Consider the following 24,106-nt stretch of genomic DNA (forward strand, 5'->3'; position numbering starts at 1 on the left):
TAGTCTGTTAACGTTCTCATAATTACACTCAGTAACCAGTACATGAAGGTCTATCTTGTTCTAGGTGAGAGTGTATATCTTAATACTGGCTGCATCTGTGACTCCACTATGCTTAGAAATAGTGAATGAGTACATCAGATTGACAGATCTAGCCAGTCAACAAGACTTATATCCTCCTGGCACTTACTGCCAATAGTTTATATATATGGTGATGGACTGGTAGATCTAAGTGTGTACAGGTGTTTGTCAATATTACTTTGCAAAACACAGTTCATAGTAAATGTGATTGACAGTGTTGGATTTTGTCAACAGTAATTTGGATGATGGCCATAGAAAATGGAGAGAAAGAGAAAGACTTGAGTGATAATATATTGTTGCATTGGTCGAAGGGTTAATACAGCTTTAACCACATTACTATCTGTTCTTTAACACTTGACCATCTTTTTTTCTTTCAATTTTTGGATCTTGACAGATTTTTTGACTACAAGTTTATTTCGGATGAAACATAAAATAACATAAAATAATGGAATTGAAATTTCTACTCAAACTGTTCACATGCAGACAAAACTGATCTGTACAGAAATATGTGAAAGACAAAACACCTCCCATCCTTGTCATGCTTGAATCTGTACTTGCTTAATGCCCCCATCCAATCCCCTAGCCCCTGGCTGGTAACCACATTCTACTTTAAGTAGATATTAAATGACCTGATGTATCTTGAAATAAACACAGTTACAGACCCCCCACCCCTGTATGGTTGCTAGACTACCCCCCCCCCCCCTTGTATGTTTGCACTGTATGTGTATACATAGTGTAACCAACCTATTGCACTGATATTCTTGCAAAAACAGTATTGAATTGTCAACATTTGGCCATGATCAGATTTGTCAAAGTTTCTTTACTACCATCATGGACATCTCGGACTGCATTTTGGATGTGTTTACAGTGGTTAGAGGGAATATATAGCATGAAGAGATCCACACTTGCATGTTCACCTTAATATTGGCAGGCATCATTATACCCCAACTACACACTAACAAGACATATGACATGCACAAACACAATTCTGAGAGAGACGACCAATGTTGATTGTATGTACTAACCAAATATTGATATACAGAAATGCACCTAAATTCATTCACACAAATAAATAGTGAAGGCTGCCAACTGAAATCGAATATTGTAATGACACTAGCACTTTGTTATTTTAAACACAGAGCAGTGAAAACAATACCACAAATGGTATGGTATACATTGGTGTATAAATATAAGTCAAGGACAGGAAATGACCCCTGACCTCTGAATCACCATCGAAATGAAACACAAAATGTTTGAAAGAATTAATCAGAGATCTCAAACACCATACTTCCTTCTAACACAATGATACTGTCATACCAGAATAGCTATAAAAGTTATCCCATGCAATACTTCCTTTCAACACCATGAAACTGACATGGCAAAGTAGCTATTTCTAAGTCATCTCCCATAGCGTACTTCCTATGAACACGATGAATGTCAAAACAGTTCAAACAATCTCCATATTGAGCATTGATTATTGTCAATGCCATATGAATACAAAGTGAGTACAATATACATTTAGATGTTATCCCCAATGTTTTTCTTCGTTCAGCCAAGGAAAATACGAGTGACCTAGGGGGTCTTTTTCATTACTCATCTACTCATAGTGACAAAAGACTTAGATCACGAGTATTTTCTGGCTGAATGAAGAAAAATATTGGAGAACAACAGAATTATACCAGAGCCAGAATGTCAAAAGAAAATCGGAATGTCAAAAGAAAATCGGAGAAAGTAATAGTAATTACTCATATTTCAAACGCAGCAGAACAAGTGACATAGACATGCGTTGTCGCGACATAGACGTGTGTTATCATGATGTACAATGACCAGAGTATATATTGCTCAAAATGGCTTGTCCATGGTATAATCATATATATAGACTGTAAATGTCAGATCTTGAGATACTTTCATCTTCAAAGTTCAAACTATAAATAAATGCTTTTCCAAGTTTTTAAATAACCATATTGCTTTGCAATAAATAATACGCTAGTTTGAAAAACATAAAATTGTGTAAAAAATCCAAGCAGTCCACAATTCTAAAAAATAAAGAAATATGGATAAGAAAGAAATCATTTATCATAGTTTTGTCACCATTTAACTTATTTATGTGTACATGATGGGAAAATATACAATGCTTGAAATGTTGTTTGTAAAACTTTGTAACATCAACTTTAATTATAGTCTAGTTCCTGACAACTGTGTTTTAATTTACACTACATTATCTTCACACATTATGTAGTGACGTAGTGTAAATCGTAACAGGGTCGTCAGAAACTAGACTACTTTTATTAGTGTCTTACAGTTACTAATCAAACACTATTTTACTCCTTATTACCATATTATCATGAACACCCATCTTTTGTAAAAACTATGAAAAGCAATTCTATTCTCACCCACCATATCGTCTTTTTAAATTACAATAATGATATACTATATACAGCCCAGCAGTGTTTGCTCCCATATAAACCCCCACTGTTTTCAACACATCATCAACAACTTTGTAGTCAGTTGTCGTTGTGTATCAGTCCAATGTAAATAACCCCAAATGTTTTCAATATGATCATCGACATGAATGTAGTCGTCATTATCGATCACTCTCAGGAATTAGTTGTTTCAATGTTTTATGTAGCAACGCCAAGGATTCTTTCAGACCAGTCGGTAAATTGCTGCCAAGCCATGTTTGACGAAACTGTTCTGAAATTTCCAACAGTCTGTAAATAAAGACATTCACAGTAAGTAAAAATGTAAGTGAAGTAACTTCATGTGTACTTGTAGAACCAACTCTGGTTACATTTATCATAATCGCTATCATGTTATAGAGGGACTGTGAATTTAGTATGTTCCTGGACTATGAAGAAAACTAACGACATGAATGTACTCGTCATCTGATAGAGTCTGTCTCTCTATCATGTTAGAGGGACTGTGAATTTGTATAGTGTGTTCCTGGATTATGAAGAAACCTAACTCATCTATTAAACAGAGTTGTCTGTAATGTAAGCCATGTCAGGGTGCCCTCATGCATTGGCCAAACCTGTTCGTTGAGGGCGCAGTGACACAATGCTTCTTACAGTCTACTGATAGAGCGAAGGGAGACAGCTAGCCATCCCCAACAACCTCAATAAACAACAGGGTACTGAGAAGACATACACTGGCTGTTAAGACATGTCAACAATGATATAAACTCTGTACAATCCAGTTTGTACACTAAAACTTGGCTTGTTTATTCTACTGTACAGTTAGAAAATGAATTAAGCTATCACAAAGTGTGATCTACGCATAAAACAGTCATTTGATATAGTAATAGTATTACTTACTTGTTTGCTATATCTGTCCGTGTGGTAGCTGATAGATTGGCTAGTCCCACATTGATGACTGGAAGACCTGTATTTGATTTGTCTGGATTCTGACCAGCTATCACTAATGCTCTAACAACCCTGTGCAAAAACACAAGGATAACTTTATACCATATTGATTTTTATCATATTTTATTTTATTTTATTTTTTTTTTTTATTTTATTTTTTTTTTATTTGGATTTTCAAAGTCATTATCAATAATTTACCACAAAAAAGTAAAACAATCTGAAAGTGTGGATATCAATATTTGGAGTAAGCAGGTACTTATAATTGGAAACCACACTCTTTTTATGTTCTGAAGAGTTTCACTGATAACATTCCTGGACCATCTCATTGTACCAGGAACTAGACAAGAATGAATATAATTAAATTCTCCTGGAAGCAGTAGTTACTGCTGCTGACATAGGCATGAATTGATTTGCTACTAATAGTAGTGAAGATCTAAAGATGGAATGCCCCACAATAGTACCCACTCTACTTGACAGAAAGCCCTTTTTACAGCAGTCAAATGTATAGAAATCGTTCCAGAAATTTACTTCTTCCACACTTTCTAGTTTTCAACATAGTCAATAAGACAGCAAGTTAAGACTTACTTGCACATTAACAGCAATAGATCAGTTGTTACTTGTAACTCAGCTAGTACTATACTGTTATAGGTTGTCTTCACAGCTTTACCAAGTAAATTTTGACACCTTCTAGCATGGAGAAGAGCTTTCTGGAATGCAAAATTCACAACATAAATAAGTCTTACAAACCTTGTCATTTTACATCGTCAAAGATTAACCAGGTCTGATATTTGCACAGTAAGTGTGCCATGGATTTCTGTATGAACATTGAATATAATTGGCATTACAATCCAAATTGGAATACGTACGTGAAACATATGAACACATAACACGAATCACTTCAGAAGAAAATATGTACACAGTGAACTACATGGTAATGTTGGCTGATTTCTAATTACTGATAAACTGTAAAATGTGTGTACCACTTGTAATAGTTTTATTTTCTATGCAACAGGACACATAAGTTCATGACTTGACTGACCTGTACGATATCTGGTGTCAGTTTCTCTATAGAAACTTCATCTGGGTCTGTCAGAATCCTGTACAGAAGGGAGCCCTCATCAGGTGGTAGTTCTGAACTATCAGTTCCACTTTGACCTCTGGCTGCCCTGATCAAGTACGTCTCTGCACGTCCAACCTCTATGGTGACCTGACCAATCACAGCTGACTGGTCCATGTAGACGTATTTGTTGATTAACTCTGGCAGATTAGAATGAATGAAATCCTGGAAGAAAATAACAAGTTAGAATGAAATGTGTAACAAAGTAAACAGTGACTGTAAAGAGTGAACTAAAAACACGACAGAAATGATATTATGTGTGTAGTTGACTAATCAGTACACAGAGTCAACAGATACAAGTTTTTGAATACTTGGTTTGTCATTCATGGTGGATATTGCAAAGTCAGAATCTAACTCATCTAGTCAGTTACTTTATAAAGGACAACAATTTTCATCTAATTCTATGTTTCATATTTACACATCACATGAATTTCGTTAAAACAAGCTAACATATACTGAGTTGAAGTATACTTTGGAAAATGCAAATTCTGAGATAACCTTGAATTGTTCGTACTTATTTGAGTAATGCATGAATGACAAGTATCTGAACTGACTCTGTGTGAAAATGAATATAATTAAATTCAGATGAAACGTACCCAGTGTGATGTATGATTCCAGGCTAGTCCTGCAGCACAAAGGTAAGCTGGCCAGCTGATTGGTTGGTGACTCAGACATCCATTTCCTGCCCAATCAGTGAGCAGCAGCCCCATTGAACTATGGGTTTGGGAACACTGCACTGCATGAAAGATGTTTCTAACAGCAGCTTCCGGACATCCACCAATACTATGGTGAGAATATAACGATATATTGCCTTACTGCATTGGATATAAATGCACTTGTCAACTTTCTCAAATTTCATATCTCTGAGATTAATCAAATTTTGGAGAACACCAAGATGAAAAGAGATACCTTTATCCTCTTGCTTTGCACGAAATGAATGATGGTTTTAAAACTGCAGTTGCCATGTTTCAGCAGTAAGGAAAATCCTTTATCATTTTGCAACCCATAAAAATTACCATACACACGTAATCATGTACTGCTTAGTAAATTTGGAGACAATCCCAAACAGGAGATTTATGTCAATAATATACAAAGAATGCCACCAAATCACCCCAATTCTACACTGCTGTCGAACACCCTCATATACCACTGCCACAAATTCTTTTGTTTTTAACAAGGCACCTCAATATGGTGGCCTACCCTTGGGGACTACCACATTTGAAAGCCACAGAGTACATGAAGTTAAACATTCTCAGTATTGTTAGAGAAGATCATGTCAATGCTAATTAATGAACACACAATGATGAAATGTGTAACATCCAGGTGAATTTATTTTTATATCACGAAATATCAAGAATTATTTGTATGTCATACCTGTCCCATGCTGCTGATCCTGGACATACAAACATACCAATACTGCATAGAGAGTGAAAATGATAAACATTTATTGAAATCATCAAAGTATGATGTGATTCTACCATTCGGAATCTAATGATGCTGATAGTAGCACAGTGAAAGTATCATTCAAATACCAAACTTTGTTGACATGAGACTTGCTGGATAGATTTTACTACACCACTGCATGTACTCTATTTACATATACACAAGAGAAATTTCAAATATGTTCCTTCTGTATATTACGAAATTCAAAGAAGTCAAGGAGAGTTCACAACTACAGCAATACTCTGACTAAGAGCTACTAGTATTTGATTGGCTCAAATGACCACATCAAGATGGACTATATTATATATGTCTAATTTATTAAAAAGGTCATGCCACTAGTGTTTGAAACAGAATCAAGGACGTCTGTGACAACATCCAGGCCAGCTTTCTACTGTCCTTCATTGACATACTTACCCATTCTTTGATATAACTCTACCAAACTGCTGAAAATCATAGGTAGCCTGTCAAAATACAAGCAAACAGAGTTAGTCACAGGTAGCCTATCAAATTAAACAGAGTTAGTCATAGGCAGACTGTCAAATTTAAACAGAGCTAGTTCTAGGCAGACTGTCAAAATACAGATTTAGAATTTAAATTTCATAGGGGTTATTAGGAGACATGAATAACACACAATTTAGTATAGAAAACATGAAATATTTATTCTGAAAACTTATACAACCGGGACCATAGTTTTTTGCAAAGTACATTCTATGCAATGTCATCATGGTTGAACCTGTCATCATTTTTTAACTGTTGACTGTCGCTTTAATAGTGGAAGCATCGCTAAAAATGCGTAACATATATTGAACGATAGTTGTATTTAAGGTACAGACAGAATGTTACAATGTAACATTCACAGATGTAATTTATTTGGTGAAGATATCATTTTGAATAACACCTCAAACATTGTGTTCATTGTCTGAGATAACACCAACTGTTTCTGGCAATGAAAATGTTGTGTCTGGTAACCTTGATTATCACTTTAGTGACACAATGGTACAATTACACCCACACAATTACTACAAACTCAGGTATCCAGACGCTCATTGAGTGACATTTTCAAAGTGCAAAACATTGACAGTTGGTTCAATTATATCCAATTACATGACTTTGTATAATGTGTACTTTGCACAAAACTGTGATTTTGGTTTGTAACAGTTACACTATGGTGTGGTGTCTTGTTTGTGGTGCATCACACAACATAAAGGTGACTTACACTATGCTATCTCAAACACCACATTATCTATTTATCTATCTGTATTCACACCATGTCAGTAGATAATTCGCCTTACTGACTATTAGGCAATACAGAATATGGTATTGTATCTCTTAACTATTAAAAAACAGTAAACTTATACAAGTTATAGTACTACAATAGTTCAGAATGAAGTGTTACGCACTCTAAAATAATAAAACTTGACAATATAAACACTAAACTAAAAAGGAACCTATCAGTCTAAATCAAAGCTTCAACACAGTTACATGTACTATAATACTCATCGCTATCAAAACTCCTTAACTTAGGGTTTGAGATCAAGGGTCAGAGATCAGAGGTCAACAATGGTGTCTCACACATCCTTGCCTACCTTCTGTCCATACTCCATCAATACAACCCCTAGTGGCAGCTCTGATAATATCTCTTCTTTACCATGTAATACGTTTGCACATAACTGCACAGTTTGGTGAGTCTGGACACCCAGTAAACTAAACTTGGCTGGCATTGGTAAAACACTTATATTGTTACCAATCAGAGAATTGGTTTCAATCAGTAATCTACTAAGCATTGGTCCTATATTTACAAAACTGAAAAAAAGAGCAACATGGTCAGTTGCAAAATGTACATATATCAGAGTATTCCCCTACAGTGTCCTGTCACACATGGTAAATGTGAAATGTCCTGTAGTGGTTATGGGGTTCTATGATTGGGATGTGATGGATCCAAAGCTTCCAATGGGTGTCAGATTGGCAGCCAACAATTTGGGTGATTTCACTGAACAACATTAGTTTTAAAACACAATACAGCCTTTGTAAATGTTAAACCCCAAAGTTTGAATTCAATGGTCTTAGATTACTACAATCTGGTATTTTATTAGTGGAGCCCCTAAGGATTGAATAGGACCATTCATTGTTCAGGTCCAATTTTTTCTATATCTCTGCCAGGTAACTGGTTTTCATGTCAAATATTAATCCTAATCTAAACTAGGCATTTAATTACAACACAACCTACTCAGCAGATGGGAACTGTGCCATAATACAACATGTGTAATTGTTAAACTAAGATTCAATTTACCCAGCAGATGGGAACTGTGACATAATACAACCTTATATGTAAATTAGTAACTACTGTAGGATTCAACTTACTCAGCTGACGGGAACTGTGCCACGATATGTTGTATCATAGACAGCTGTAAAGGTTTCAATGGTCCATCTTCAATAACATCAAGGTGTGGAATAACAGTGATAAACCTTCTTTGGCAGTATGTATCTAAATCTAGTAATTCACTATAACAACAATCATAGATATCCATCAAATACAGTACAGTCAATCCTTTTAAAACTAACATTTTTTTTAAATGATGAAAATTTCGAAATACAGAAATTGCAAGTGTCTTTTTTTACCTAATATTTCTATCAATATACGGGTATATATCAATCAACATCTTCAGTCTATGAGAACAACTCATTCAGTAAAAATGTCATCCTTTTAATATTTTCTCAATCATAGTATCTCTGTAATCTTACACATAGAACTCCAAATCACACATTTTCTCACTGAAAGCAGCACTAGCTGCAACTGAAGCCTTTTTTTGAAACTCTTTGTTAGATATAATTGATCATACACCCTGACCAGCATTAAATCACCTGTGTGTAACTGTATTTTGGGGGTTTGCTATAAATGAAAGAAACTGACCACAAAGTAATTTTTGAATTTGGTATAAATGAGGAGAGAAAAGTGACTTTTGCTATACACACAAAGAACAACAAATCCAATCAGATTTATTTTTGGGTCCGCACCCTAAAATCAGTAGCTTCATCATGATCATGATTTCAACTTGTTACTGTACTAATTATGGATATAATAGACCTGTAATCACCATGTATAATACTAATTTTCTCACTTTAGGAACTAACTAGAAATCTTACCTTGAATGATATGGTAATGTAGTTTGCAGATCTTCATATCCAATCTTTACATACAGGTACAACTAAAGAAAAAACACACAACTTAACAAAACAATACAGCACACAACAACACACCCCATCACATCTCAGCATGCCACGCCACACCACAACACACTATACAGTACCTCACCACACAACATCACATCACACAGCATATGCAACACATCAACACATCACATCACATTACACTGCACTGCACCACACCACACCACACTACTATACTCTGAGGTATTTACAAAATATTGTGTTGTCAATTCATAAGACATCCAATTTTTTTATCAGCTAAAGATACCATCAATAAATGAGAGTAAGAAACCTTGATGAACCTATAGTACTGTATACATATGGTAATATGAAAACTTACCTGGTTTACTTTAAGTAGAGTTAAACTGTCCACAAGATTTAGTAAATGATCCTGAAATTAACAATAATAACTAATATGTCATTTATGTACACAAGGTTTAGTAAATGATTGTGAAATGAACAATAACTAATATTTGATATCTCCATTATTTAAAAAACATCAAAATATTGATATTAAAAGTATTAATTATTAAATATTAAATATAATAGTGGTTATATGACACTTCTATGTGACATAACTATTTGTTTCCACTGTATACACTTTTTCACAATGCTATCAGACCAAATCATGTACTAAAAGACACATGTATGGTACACAAATAAACTACAATGTATTAATATCAAAACATTTTACCAAGTTTACCAATAACAAATTTGTTCTTTAGAGAAAAAAACACCTATTTTAATATCATGAACATTTTTATTATATTTCTTTTAGTAATACCAGGTGTTGCTTGTACAGTTTTTTAAAACCCAAAGTTTCAATATCATGGTCTCGGATTACTACTGATCATTGGAACCATAGGGATTAAGGGGGTCATTCAGACATCCTACTTTTTCTATACTTCTGCCAGATGCTGTTTTTTTCACCAAAAATGTTTGGGGCAATGTGAAGCTATTACAAGGCTGCCACTGATTGGATAACATATATATATATACTTTATCACTCATTAACAATACAGTCAACAGATGTGCTTGTTTCCTTTGTTTTCTGACCAATCAGAATAAATCTTATGAAGTGCTTCACATTATCTGAAAATTTCTTCCTTTTCGAACATGGGCCTTTAAATATTGAATTTCATGCTGTCACCTTATACCACATGTAGTTCTCCTAATTATTGACTTGACAGATAAGTTCAGAGGATGTTCCTTGGCAACCATGGTGGCTGGTTCTATCATATTTCCATGTTTGATAACTGAATCTCACATTTCATGGAATAAACTGAACAAATAATGCGATGAATCAAATTTCAAAATGCCATCCATTCTCTCAGATCTCCTGTATTATATACATACATATCTTTAACAACAAGCAATATTACTTACCATTTTTAGTATTCTACCATACGACAAGTCCAGCATAATTCCCCTATTTGGTAGATCTGACCAGTCAGTAATCTACTTGGACAAAAGTAGGGATATTCAATATGTAAGTAGTAATTACAAATATTGTTATTGGCAAGGTATATGCTTTAGATTTCATAGTGTGTGCAACAAAAGTTTGAAATTTGAATTAACAATTAATGCAAAACATATCAAGTTACTGCACTTTCCTATCACTGTCTGGGCTTTATAAAGACAGAAAAGTATTCGGTTAATACTCTGGTCTATTCTTTAGCTATACCCAGTAATAGTTACAATGGCACTGAGAATAGTTTTTTCTCTAATTATGAAATAAAACTCAGTCTGTTGATTTGTGTTATTAGATTAGTATAGAATCTCCATGTAGCTTTAACAGGTTTATGCATGTACTGTTTCTCTATGACTGGTGTTATAACTAATTTCTGGGTAGACCCAAAAATTACATAATTTATTGAATGATCTTTCATCAGGTTTGCCTAATTCAATGCAATAATTCCAGTGATTGTTAAACATGTTTCAGTAACTACAATAACCATGCAACTCTTTATATGAAACAAAAATAACACAGAAAAAAAACTGATTTTGTTCACAAAAGGTCTAAAAAAAATGATTGACACAACCGTTGGGGTAACAGTGATTACTTGACTTATATGCTCTGTAGTGACAGCTGAAATGGACACCTCACCTGAACTTGGGGTATTCCTTCTTCTTTACAAAGCCTAAATAATTGTGTTAGAGTGCAGAGAGAGAACCAGAGACCAGGCAAGTCACAGGCAAGAATAGTGATCTGAAAACACATTGACATCAATTTCATTGTAAGGAGTTTGACAAATGAATCTTAAAAATTTAAAACACAATATCATTAACATTATCAAGTGATTTGTCTTATCAACACCAAGCAAATCTCAGTCACTGTATAACCCAAAGTTAGAAAACATAATTATTCATATTTTGAATTCATATCTAAAAGAGCATGAATATGAGATTATACATAAATAAAATGCTGATGACGAAATCAACAAATGAATGCCATATAACATCAAATTCAAATTTGATACTTTCTTTATTTTTACCTTATTACTTGATACTGTTATTTTATAACTTCCAGACACTGTAAACATTCGACTATTCACTTGACATATAATGTCTGGAGATGGTTCCTTAGCAACCATGCTAGCTGGCTCTATGATGTACTGATATTCCAGATCTTCCAAAATGTCACCATGGCTACTCCAAACATCAACAATATCTTGCAAAGACACTAGAAATACAGACCATGCAACGTGTCATTTGTATCAGGCCTCTTGTGAAGACACGAATACTTAGATGTTATTCCCCAATATTTTTCTTTGTTCAGTGAAGGAAAATATGAGTGACCTAAGGGGTCTTTGTCACTACGAGTCTAGCTACTGATAGTGACAAAGACCCCTTAGGTCACTCGGATTTTGTCCCTCGTATTTACAACCCTTAGGTCACGAGTATTTTCCATCTAAATGAAGATTGGATAATAACATAATTATACCAGCACCAGTAATATCAAAGAAAAAATAGGGAAAGCAATGGCAATTGTGAATGTTTTGACTCATATTTCAAACACAGCAGAACCAGTGACGTATACACGTGCTGTCGTGACATAGACATGCATTGTCATGATGTAGCATGACCAGATCTAAATCATGGCTCATGCATGGTATAATGCATGGTAAAATGCAACGTGTCATTGTTATCAGGCCTCTTGTGAAGACACGTATACAAAGACTATAACGTGTCACTTTGTTGATTTAATACTAGTACTATCATTGCGTGTAGACATCTGTTACCAATGATAATATTATAATAATAATTAATATCACACAAATATATAAAATAAATATATGTTCACATATGAGACAGCCACACGTACTCATGTAATTCATCAGCATGTTTTTATTACATAATAGATTTATCCTCCCCAACATTTTCTATCCACATTTTTTATCTTTAATATGAATTTCTGTATAACCCATTTTTATGTTACTTTACTAAGTTTCTTTTTCATTTGAGCTTTGGAACCTTTAGTAATTTCCCTGGGAATTATTACATATTTGAATAAACATTATGTATTTTATACAGTAGTTTAGAGTTTTATATTATTTATATACTTTGTTTCTGTTTGTTGATTCTACATGTATATGTTGATTATAGATAATGTATATGTATACATTATTTTATGCCAAATAAATATACTATACTAATATACTATACTATGATATCAATATTCATTATGGTCTTTTACATGTAACATATGTACTGATAAGGGATGGATGACAGCATTACACAAACACACACACACACGCACACACACAAACACACAGACACACACACAGACACACACACACACTCATACACACACATGCATACACACATACACACATAGATACATACATACATACATACATACATACATACATACATACATACATACACACACACTATAAATATATCACAACAGCAAACAAAACATGATTCATAATAGCATGAATAGGGACAAGTTAACACATTCACAGCTCAGTTCTTATATTCCTGTATACCAGTGACCTAATGAACTTTGAACCCCCACTCACCTTTTTCAGGTCCTGTTACTATTTGTATTTTAAGTAGCTGGTTGGGTTGGAATGGAGTACCTTGCTGCTGTAGTATTTTCTGTGGTTGTGGCCATAGTAAATGTAACCTGGTATCTGTCACTAGTGCTGGTGGTGGTTGCCTTACATTGGCACTCGACATCATCTCATTCAGCTGTCATCAACATGGAAATACACATAGGTAGGGACATTGATCAATTATTATCATATCAGCCATACCAGGGATGTGTTCGAGTAAACATTGTGTCAGCGTTGCAGAATTTTGATAGATTTCTCTATATCCTGACCAAAATGATTCATTCTCTGTTGTTCCCACGAAAATGGTAGTTGAAATGTGCACGGTTTATATGACATTTGACCCAATGTAACATTTTGTGATACACCAAACTAGTTAATAAGTTACAACATGAGATACCAGTGTAGAATCATAGATGTGATAGACTATCCAACATCTATCATGGTTGTATTAGCCTATACTACAATACCAGCAAGACTAACATAGCTATTTCAGTCAGGGATTAGAATACACAAATTTCATATTCATGTCAATAAATGAAGTTATTTTAACCACTCTCACTTTACTATGTTAACATTGTTATGTTTCTTTTGAGACATTGTCGAATAGTCTGCCTGTATGTATGTGTGGGTGTTCATCTTATGTGTTTGTGTTGATACTCAAGTTGTCTGTGTGTAGGTATGTGTATGTATGTGGGTGTTCATCTTATGTGCCTGTGTGTGTAGGTGTTTGTCTGTATGTGTTGATATTCATTGTCTGTATGCCTTCATATATCTGTATGTGTGGGTGTTCATCTTAATATGTCTGTGTCTGTGTCTGTGTGTGTGTGTGTGTGTGGGGGGGGGGTGTTTGTCTGTATGTGTTGGTACTCAAGTTGTCTGTGTGTAGGTATGCATCTGTATGTGTAGGTGTTCATCTTCTGTGTCTGTGTGTGTAAGTGTTTGTCTGCATGTGTGAGCTCCCATACATGTGTCTGTGTGTATAGGAGTGTGTGTGTGCATCTGTGTGGGCATGTTATGTGTCTGGCTGTGTAAGTGTGTGTCTGTATCTGTGGACATCAATGATGTATGTCTCTGTGACCCATTCTACCCTTTTTATTAAGTTTGATAATTCTTCCATTTTCAAATTCTGATCAGGCTACTTTTTTCTTACTTATTTACATCTGTCCTGTTTTGCTTTCCTGTACAACACCAAAACCTCTGTGTGTACTGGCATACCTTTACAGACACCTTGCATATATATTTGACTAAAACTGGAAATTGTATACCTACCTTGTCAATGACATTGTCAGAGCCTGAAGGGGAAGGCAACTGTGGACTAGCAATTGGTTGTTGTTGTACATTAGGTGTTGGAGTAACATTAATCTTACTGGGTCTATCTATACCATTCACTGTGTGTTTGAAAGAAGTTTTTTTTTATAAGTAAATAGAAAACAAAGGGGTCACATTGAAATTTTGTGTGTGCAACATTTGAAATGCTAATTTTACACTGGCACAGTTGGACTGGTGATTGTATTATATAACATACTGAGCAAATCTAACTATTCTTATTGAAATTCAAAAGCCTGTTCTCTCCACTGACAATGTTGACATGCTAAAAAAAAGCTAAATTATTGAACAATTTTATACACTTTGAGTGAGATGATATAAATAAATGATGTCTGCCTCAGAAACAAACAATATCATAAATATGGTAAAATATTCAAAAATGTCAGATAGGTTTTTAATCCTTATATACCGGGTAATACTGAAATGAACACATTATAAATGTGATGACACATTCTGAATATAAAGGTGAACAAAATAATAATGATAAAAATAATAAGAACAAATGAGGCTCTTACTTTGTGTAGGTTTGATTTCAATACCCGCATCACCATTGGGTATCATCTTTACTGGTATCTCGTTCTCTATAACTGGTAGATTGTCTAGAATCTCAAGGATATCCTTCTTACTGGCAGCTAAGTCAGCTGGTGTTTTGTCGGCAAAATTTCTAGGTAAAGATAGAAATAAACTGGTTTCAGTACATAGACACTTTAAAATAACAAATGAAACAAATTATCAAGGATTAAAATATAGTTCCTTTGGAATGAATGGTAGGGTAGAAACAAATGCAACGTTTCGATACCATGCATTTATAGTTACTTTGGAATGGTCAGTTAGAAACAAATGCGACATTTCAATACATCTAATATGGACATTGGTCATGTGATGTTTTAATTATTTAGCATTAGCGACGCTCTCAGAAACTGGCGGAATAATATGACCAAGGTCAAGATCAAGGTACTAAAAGTACAGTACAGGGTCAATCCATCTACAGTAGTGTGGCTGAATGTCATTGTTGTAAAAACTGATAGCTTGAACAAAAGTGAGAAATTTGAGAATTTGAGGAAACATCAGTTTAGAGGAGACCATGTTGACATTATTTTTTATTAAAATCTTGACCAATGTTTCAATCCTATGAAGAGGAAAACATAAAAATATAACGATATTATAAAGTGAAAAACAAATGGTAAAAAAGTAATGGTGACTGCAGTGAAAATAAAATGAAGACTAAAAATGGATCAAACTTACGTGGTGAAAATGAGTAGGGCTATTGTAGCGCACACATAGTCAGATCTATTTGTAGTATGCATAATATATGACCCCCTATCTCAAAAATTAAAACAAAACATGAAGAACCCCTAACTCACTAAAAATGCCCCCCCCCCCCCCCACCCTCCCTCCAAAAAAAGGATTACAAAGACAAAGTCACCAGTATTTTTTGTTGATACCAATGGGTGAAAGTGATCGTCAATGCTAGTTATAAGTTCAAGTTCACTGCCTTCACATAGCTTTTCCTGTTTTGAAAATAAATGAGATACTAATAATTCATCTTTGCTGTACTCCAGAGTTGCAGGCTATTGGTTGTTGGATTCCATGAGCCACTCAAATCTCAAGCCATACACAATACTACACTGGCCAGCAGTACTAAGTTACACTATCTAAACACTGTTTCTACATAATACCTTCTCAGTTTTGTAAAGTTACCTTTATTTACAGTCTCTTTACATTGCAAAGTGCATCTGTTTTTACTTCTTTAGATTTTTTTTTTATCATTCCTTTTATTCTATGTGTTTCCTGTTAGCATATTACAACCCTTTGAACTTACTTTTAACCAGGTCTCATTTTTATAATAAGTTATATTTATATTGAAAATGTATTATCCAACCTTAAGATACAGCGAATCATGCTAAAAAATTCATTAGTAATTGTGATTATACAGATTTAAATAGTTCAGATCTTATAATATGAAAATATATCAGTATATTTATTTGTGTTCTGTTGTCAGTCATATACAGGAGGTGACAAATAAAGTAAATCAGCTGTGAACTTGTACCTACATTTGAAGTTGTCTTACTGTGTACAGTACTACATTTGAAGAATGCTGCCAAATCTATATTAGACACATCAAGACAGCAATACCCAGTACATTTTATGAATAATTTAACAACAAATTTACATAGACAGACAACAAGATACATTGTTGTGTACACTCCTTTAATAACTTGTTACAAAGCTAAAGGTTTATGTAACAACAGTTATGAAAACTGTCAGTTACGCAGTGTTGATTTCTAGTTGTAAACTATATCATTGTCAAGTTGACAACAGAAAATGTCTTACCCTGTAGATGCTTTGATGGCTGGATTAGCTTTGTGTTGTACTAGTACTTCTACTATGTCCCTGTCACCTCTGTGAACTGCATCATGAAGTGGTGTTGCCCCTTCTCCATTGGCAGCATTCACTAAGGCACCATTATCTTTGAGGGAAAGGAAAGTCACAAATAATAAATAGAGATTATAATAAGATCATGTACTTTATTAAATAAAGTACTTGGCAGTCTTTTTTTCACTTGTACACTGTAGAACTATTGCATTGGTGTTTTGTTGAGACCATCCAGTTTTCAATTTTATTGCTTGCACAAATAACTACTCTAATGTTGCTCTAGCTAAAACTGAAGTATAATTGTTTTCAATCATCCAACCAACGATAGGATGCAGAGTGAAAATATCAATTTAATTGCATTTATTGTATCATATTACATGTACAGCTACACAAATAACGTTCTGGGTGTACAACATTATGAGTAAGTCATTATATATAACAAAACAGTTTCAGAAAACATCCCAGCTGCTGTTTCTGCACAAGAGACAGAATTCAAATTATCATAGGGATGATCCAACAACTTATATAATTACAGGCTACAACTCATCGGTTTTTACATCATAGCTAAAGGAATCCATTCATTAACATCATTTCTCCTTTGTGGATGAGTTTACAAAGTTAACTAAAGTGAGACTCCAGAAGCTATAATGCGATTATACTTACCAAGTAGGCACTGTAGGACCTCGGCATTACCGTAAGATGCACCCCAATGTAATGGTGTGTTAGAGCTCTTTGCACCATCCTTTACATTGACAGTAACCCCTGCATTGATCAGCTGTTTGACAGAATCCACACTGTGAAAAATAATAACAGAAGTTGATTTATTCAGTGATCGACTCAGTCACTGTTTTACAGAGTTTATACTGTGTCAAATAAGAACATTCCTTGTATCTACTAGTATACATAGATGTATTCTCTGATCAGCTGTTTGATTGTAACTACACTGTACACAAGTATACATAGATGTATTCTCTGATCAGCTGTTTGATTGTAATTACACTGTAAACAAGTATACATAGATGTATTCTCTGATCAGCTGTTTGATTGTAACTACACTGTAAACAAGTATACATAGATGTATTCTCTGATCAGCTGTTTGATTGTAACTACACTGTAAACAAGTATACATAGATGTATTCTCTGATCAGCTGTTTGATTGTAACTACACTGTAAACAAGTATACATAGATGTATTCTCTGATCAGCTGTTTGATTGTAACTACACTGTAAACAAGTATACATAGATGTATTCTCTGATCAGCTGTTTGATTGTAACTACACTGTAAACAAGTATACATAGATGTATTCACTGATCAGCTGTTTGATTGTAACTACACTGTAAACAAGTATACATAGATGTATTCTCTGATCAGCTGTTTGATTGTAACTGTACTGCAAACAAGTATACATAGATGTATTCTCTGATCAACTATTTGACTATACTAAAAATTCAGACTTTTAGTGGTCTGAGTTATAAACAAGTATGCAATTACAGATGTATTCACTGAGCAGTATTTTGGCTATACTGCACACAAATATACAAACATGTATTCACTAATCAGCTGTTTGAATTAATCCCTACTATAAACAAGTATACATGGTGGATGTATTCACTATGCAAATGTATACATAAATATACATATGTATAAATGAACACTGAAACTACACAATCCATATAAAGTTTACTGAATGTAATAATTGACCAGTGAAATGTACACACTGTGTTATCTTCATTTTTGTGGCTTTAAATGTTCTCATAGTCATACATCAAGTCTGCATGCTATTGGCATCAAGTGATTAGCAGAATCATTAATCCAGTGTAAATTTATAATTCATAAAAATAAATCCAGAAATCTTGAGTACTAAGCACAGAGTACATAAAACTGTACATTTCGCTAATCAAAATATCTTCTTTCTAGTTCTACTTTATGTAAATTTTATTTTAATATAACATGTTGTTGTGTGAAATCTACATGAGTCGAACACATTGATAATCTGTGTTAGTTACAGTAGTGTGTAATCTACATGAGTCACACACATTGATAATCTGTGTTAGTTACAGTAGTGTGAAATCTACATGAGTCACACACATTGATAATCTGTGTTAGTTACACTTACAGTAGTGTAAAATCTACATGAGTCACACACATTGATAGTCTGTATTATTTGAGTAGTTTAAATGGTAACAGTAGTCTTTCTTTTTCATCATTGTTTTGTTTGTTAAAACCATATATATAAGTGCAAACCTGATCAGACAGGTCTTTATTTAAATCATCAAAGAACAAAGCAAAGTGAAAAATTTATTTCAAATTCCATTTGACAATGAAAAAAAATGTTTATTGAAAGCATTGTCTTTTAGCAACAGCATATATCATGGTCTGATATTAACACAGTATCACACCCTGTAATTCACAGTATATAAAGTGTATAGAAACTGTTTAGAATTATTAATTATTTCTAGAATGGAATGCCCTTGTACAAACCATTTTGTATTTCCGTATTTCGTTAATGACTGAACGTGTAAAAATATCCAAAGAGTAGAAAACTCAAATATTTTCAGCGTTTTGTTTGCTTGTTATTCCAAAGCATTCCTTTGTACTTAAATACCATTCCTTTGTACACTTTTACTTGGTTTCATAAACCTATTGTTCTCCTTACTACAAAACTAATTGTGTGATATCTGAATACTGTTTTGTAATATCATCAATACAAATGAAATGTTTATCAAAGAAGTGAGAAGTGACTAATAAATCTAGTATCTTGTTTACTATTCAAACAATCATTCTAATTTTCATCTCAGTGATCCATTCTTGTAAGGTATTTATTTTTCCCATTTTTGCAGAGATAATTTTTTTTTTTAAATTGCACATAATGTAACTATTCTGTCGTCAGGGTAAATAATATAATTATTTACAGTTTCTACATTATTTACATTAATTACATTATTATTTACACCATTATTATCTACATTACCATTGTTTGTAAATATAAATTTTATTCACACTACTCTTTTCCATTTTATCACTAAATACATGTATTTATTAGGTCTTACAAAACTAATTGTGTGGTTCCTATTACGCTCAATTTTACGATAGGTAGGGTAGGTAGATTTCATGTGTGAGTGTCTAGTTCAGGTAATTATGGTTCTGTTGTTTTCCATATGGTATCTGTGTTATTATTTCTTCCTATCAGATGTACAGCCATTACAGATTGGAAGAACAGTTTTATATTGTCAAATACATAAAAAAAATTTATTAGGGTTGGCAGTGAAAAACTAGGTGGGGTTAGGTAACTGGAACCAAACAATTTTTTTAGGCCTTACATACAGCTCCACGTAATCATACAAAGATAGAATGTGACTGTATGAAGGAAACAAACCAGTAATTATTAAAATATCTTGAAAAAAAAAGTTTGTACAGTGAGTATTACAAATAATGGATGCCTCAAACAAAGAAAATACACTGGATTTTATTCTTGAGTTTAACTCCCATATTAAGTAGATTTCTCTAAAATATTCATATCAATCAAACTGAGAGAAACCAAGTAAATACAGAAACCATTAATCTATATTCTACAGTTTTATGATTTATTCTGACAAAGAATTACCATCAGAATTGATGTGACTACCAATAATGCATAACTGAAAAATAATAGTCTCCCCTGTAGATTTTACCATTAGATATTATATGTCTAATATCCTGTTCATCTATCAATCAATCACACTTGCTTATTATACTAAATATTAGATTTATTTATTTGTATCATCCTCATTTTTAATAAATTTTTTCATAAAAATTGGATTTTCAATTGTAGTCAACATAGTATTTGTACTGCATGTCCACAATAGAAAGCCGTAATCTACTTACTCAGATTTGGCCACAGCTTGCAGTAAAATATTGTGGTACACATTTATCACTTGGCTGCTATCTGCTACATCATAGGCTGTGTCTCCCTGGCTATCTTTGATACTGGGGTCGGCACCTGCTGCTAGCAGTGCACGAGCCACATCAGCTTGCCCTTGCTGAAATGTGTTTATACAAAAATAAAACACATGAAAAAAGTGTGGAAATTATGGTTTCAATTTTGTCTGTTGTTTTTAATTGTGGAGTAAAAATTCATAACTCATATTGTCTCAGTTTTGATATGAAATTCTCTCCATTGGATTATCGTAACAAATTTGTTTTTAGAGATTTTTTATTTAGGCGACACTTTTATGTGACACAATTTCAAGGAAAACAAGGTGATATGAAATACACATCCATAATTAATAAACACCAAAACTGCATCTTGAATAAATGTGTATTTTAACTACTTTAAGTACTTACCTTAGAAGCGAGGTGTAAAACGGTACCATGATCACCATCAATGTGATTTAATACATCTATTACGTTTACATCATTTTCGTCTTTACCTGCATTAAGAGAATTTTTAAAATGTTATTCTGCTGACAATATTCTTCACTCGATACGTTTTTGAATACATAAATAAATCAAAACGTTGTTAAATACAAATAAATAAAAGAATTAAGGCCTGTGCTGTTTACATGTTTTCCATATATTTGAATGTTCAATTTACAAAATGTCAATGAGTATTTAAAAAGAAAACAACACGTTATTGTACTGCCTCGTCTAAGCATGGATGTATTGCATGTGATACATCCATGGCCTATGTGAATGGAATGGATTAGGTGAACGTACCATGTGTAGTGAAAGTGGTATGGTCTGTAGATGTGTAACAAGTAAACGTTGTGTGTACTTACATTCAGACGCTGCCGTGATTAGTGACCTAACGATATCTGTTCTTCCGTGAACTACGGCCGCTCGGAGACTTTCGACAGCCTCTTTAACAAATGACATTGTACTATTTGGCTTGTCCCAACAGACCAACCTTTTCACCAAGCAAGTTTCTATTCACGATTTCGTTTCTGATTTTCTCTCTACATTATAGTCACAAATTGCACCGGCTTACATTCATTTGCCCAGTTGGCAAATGTTTTGGTCAAAGGTTACAGCGCATGCCTTGTTATTACGAGAGACTAATTACATTGGCGCTACAATACAGAAAAATGCTCGATTTTCTTTCGTTGCAACACAAACTGATATGTGTCCTTTCTTCTCCCCTTAAATTTGTATTCATTACTTGAACGCGACCATATCACAAATATAAGTTTAATCATTGTTTTAGCAGGTGATCTGGAAAACCAAGTGTTGGAACTTTTTACCGGAAGTGCGTATATTGCGACTATTTATGTAGAAAGGTCACTGAAGGTCGGAGAGCGAAACGTGCTTGCGTAATGAACTAATCGGGACATCGACAGACGTCCGCAGCGCTGCGTATATTTTTCTGACGTTTTGTTTTACTTTCAAAGGACATACGCAAATATGAGCTTTCTGTCTAGAATACCCCAGGTTCTGAAAGGACCACAGACCATTCGAATTTTGTCACAGAGGTTTTACTGTGCAGCTACAGGGATCAAAGAACGTATTGATGGACTGGTGAAAAACGACAAGTTAGTTGTGTTTATGAAAGGTGTTCCTGATCAACCCATGTGTGGATTTAGTAATGCTGTTGTACAGATCCTAAGGATGCATGGTGTTGATAACTTTGCAAGTTATAATGTTCTTGAAGATGAAGATTTGAGACAGGGTAAGGGAAGGATCATATTGGACAAGTGTGCCATGGTCAACAGTCAACTATTTCACCCCCCCCCCCCTCACTGCCAGTGTGTTCATTCAAGGCAAAACTGAATGTTGTGCTAGATCCCTCTTAGTTGCAATAATTGTACCATTATTTTGAGTAAGCTTTTACAATGTTTTAAAAGCTTTTTTTTGGTGAGGTTCATACGTTTTCACCCGAATGGAAAAAAAAGGTCTAAAAAAAGCTTTTTAGAAACAACAACTCAAACTCAAAGCCAACTATAATTACTGCAGCAAGATCCATGTCAGTTACTATCTTGAAACCCTTGTTATACACGTGACTAAATTGTATAGAGTATATTGTGCATACCAAATATCCCAAGTGTTCATGGTAAAAGTGTGAATATGTTGTGGCAGTGTGTATATGATATTGCCATATATTTGACTATTTTTCGTTCCATTTATTTGCAGGAATAAAGGAATACTCTAAATGGCCAACAATACCCCAGATTTACATCAATCATGAATTCATCGGAGGTTGTGACATCATGATTCAAATGCATCAAGATGGTGAACTCATTGACGAACTCAAAAAAATTGGAATCCAGTCAGTCCTACTGGAAAAAGCATCAGATTAATTCAGAAGGAGACTGATTATGAACTCCAGTTGTATGAGTTAAATTTTAAGTTAGTCCTGTGGAAGATAAGGATTGTTCCAACCATACTTGAGACTTTTCCTGTATATGTGAAGACTTGAACATAGACTCGATTGCACCAGTCAGTCATAGAAAAAGCCTTATTTCAAATGCGAATTTGTAATCAGCGTTGGACATAGCTCTACTGACATGTGTAAGATATGAATTGAAGATTCAAACATGTAAATTATTTATTCAGGCCTGAATACTACTTTTCTTCAACAGTTCAATCAGATGCATTGCACATTAGGTGCCTCAAGGCTATAACAACATAAACATGGTACAAAGTTTATAATAAAGTTTGTTGGTGTTTTGAAGGATGTTACCGGTAGTTCTTTTTGTTTGTTTGTTTGTTTGTTTGTTTGTTTGTTTGTTTGTAATCAATGAATTTCCATTTCAAATCAACCACATGAATTTCCATTTCTTGTAAGAAATTGGTTTACAGTATACATTCTAACATAGTGTATATTCCCTTGTACTGTTTATAATAGAATGGTGATATTACAGGTGACTCAGACTTCATTTTAACTTTCAAGTAATTATTTTTGATTTCGTCTTTGAGATGAGAAAATAAAATAAAAATTGAAATAGAAGACAAGAAAGGATACCTTAGGTTTCTTCTTTGATTCTCAACTGTTTTTTGATATAATATAATTTCCTCATTCTGTTTGTTCATTTGTCATTACTCTCTTTGTATTCAATGAAGCACCATCCTATCATTCCTATCTGTTCCTCGGTGACTCGAAGTTTGAATATACTAGGAATTGTGACATCAGTACTTTCATAGCATTCATCAAGATATTACA

General features: G+C 33.8%; 2 protein-coding genes across 3 annotated transcripts; one reads left to right on the forward strand and one right to left on the reverse strand.

The window, feature by feature from the left end:
* Positions 1–2,092: 2,092 nt before the first annotated feature.
* On the reverse strand, positions 2,093–21,942 carry LOC144452238 (uncharacterized). Of its 2 annotated transcripts, XM_078143294.1 has the most exons (22): positions 21,729–21,942; positions 21,295–21,380; positions 20,836–20,990; positions 17,634–17,764; positions 16,929–17,064; positions 15,110–15,258; positions 14,538–14,656; positions 13,233–13,404; positions 11,703–11,890; positions 11,315–11,416; positions 10,594–10,665; positions 9,548–9,598; positions 9,145–9,206; positions 8,362–8,502; positions 7,587–7,803; positions 6,415–6,461; positions 5,932–5,973; positions 5,154–5,340; positions 4,480–4,722; positions 4,026–4,147; positions 3,393–3,512; positions 2,093–2,789 (listed from the first exon to the last, which is right to left on the reverse strand). In XM_078143294.1, the coding sequence occupies exons 1-22, from the start codon at positions 21,823–21,825 to the stop codon at positions 2,663–2,665; spliced, it is 2,766 nt and encodes a 921-aa protein (XP_077999420.1). In that variant the 5' UTR covers positions 21,826–21,942; the 3' UTR covers positions 2,093–2,662. The 2 variants fall into 2 exon arrangements, 1 of the variants encoding a protein (XP_077999420.1); XR_013482340.1 differs by lacking the exon at positions 2,093–2,789 and having other exon boundaries at positions 4,026–4,143.
* A 306-nt stretch (positions 21,943–22,248) lies between these two features.
* LOC144453339 (glutaredoxin-related protein 5, mitochondrial-like) lies at positions 22,249–23,624 on the forward strand. The gene is made up of 2 exons (XM_078144606.1): positions 22,249–22,615; positions 23,077–23,624. The coding sequence occupies exons 1-2, from the start codon at positions 22,351–22,353 to the stop codon at positions 23,241–23,243; spliced, it is 432 nt and encodes a 143-aa protein (XP_078000732.1). The 5' UTR covers positions 22,249–22,350; the 3' UTR covers positions 23,244–23,624.
* Positions 23,625–24,106: the final 482 nt, after the last annotated feature.

Source organism: Glandiceps talaboti, chromosome 2, assembly GCF_964340395.1.
Source record: "Glandiceps talaboti chromosome 2, keGlaTala1.1, whole genome shotgun sequence".
Lineage (NCBI taxonomy): Eukaryota > Metazoa > Hemichordata > Enteropneusta > Spengelidae > Glandiceps > Glandiceps talaboti.

Bases quoted from the DNA above. Each gene is read 5' to 3' on its own strand.
- LOC144453339 (XM_078144606.1), top strand. From the start codon at position 22,351: ATGAGCTTTCTGTCTAGAATACCCCAGGTTCTGAAAGGACCACAGACC. The intron at 22,616-23,076 runs GTAAGGGAAGGA...ATTTATTTGCAG, and splicing joins AGATGAAGATTTGAGACAGG to GAATAAAGGAATACTCTAAA.
- LOC144452238 (XM_078143294.1), bottom strand. From the start codon at position 21,825: ATGTCATTTGTTAAAGAGGCTGTCGAAAGTCTCCGAGCGGCCGTAGTT. The intron at 14,657-15,109 runs GTAAGAGCCTCA...TCAAACACACAG, and splicing joins TGAAATCAAACCTACACAAA to TGAATGGTATAGATAGACCC. The intron at 2,790-3,392 runs GTAAGTAATACT...CTTTATTTACAG, and splicing joins CGGACAGATATAGCAAACAA to ACTGTTGGAAATTTCAGAAC.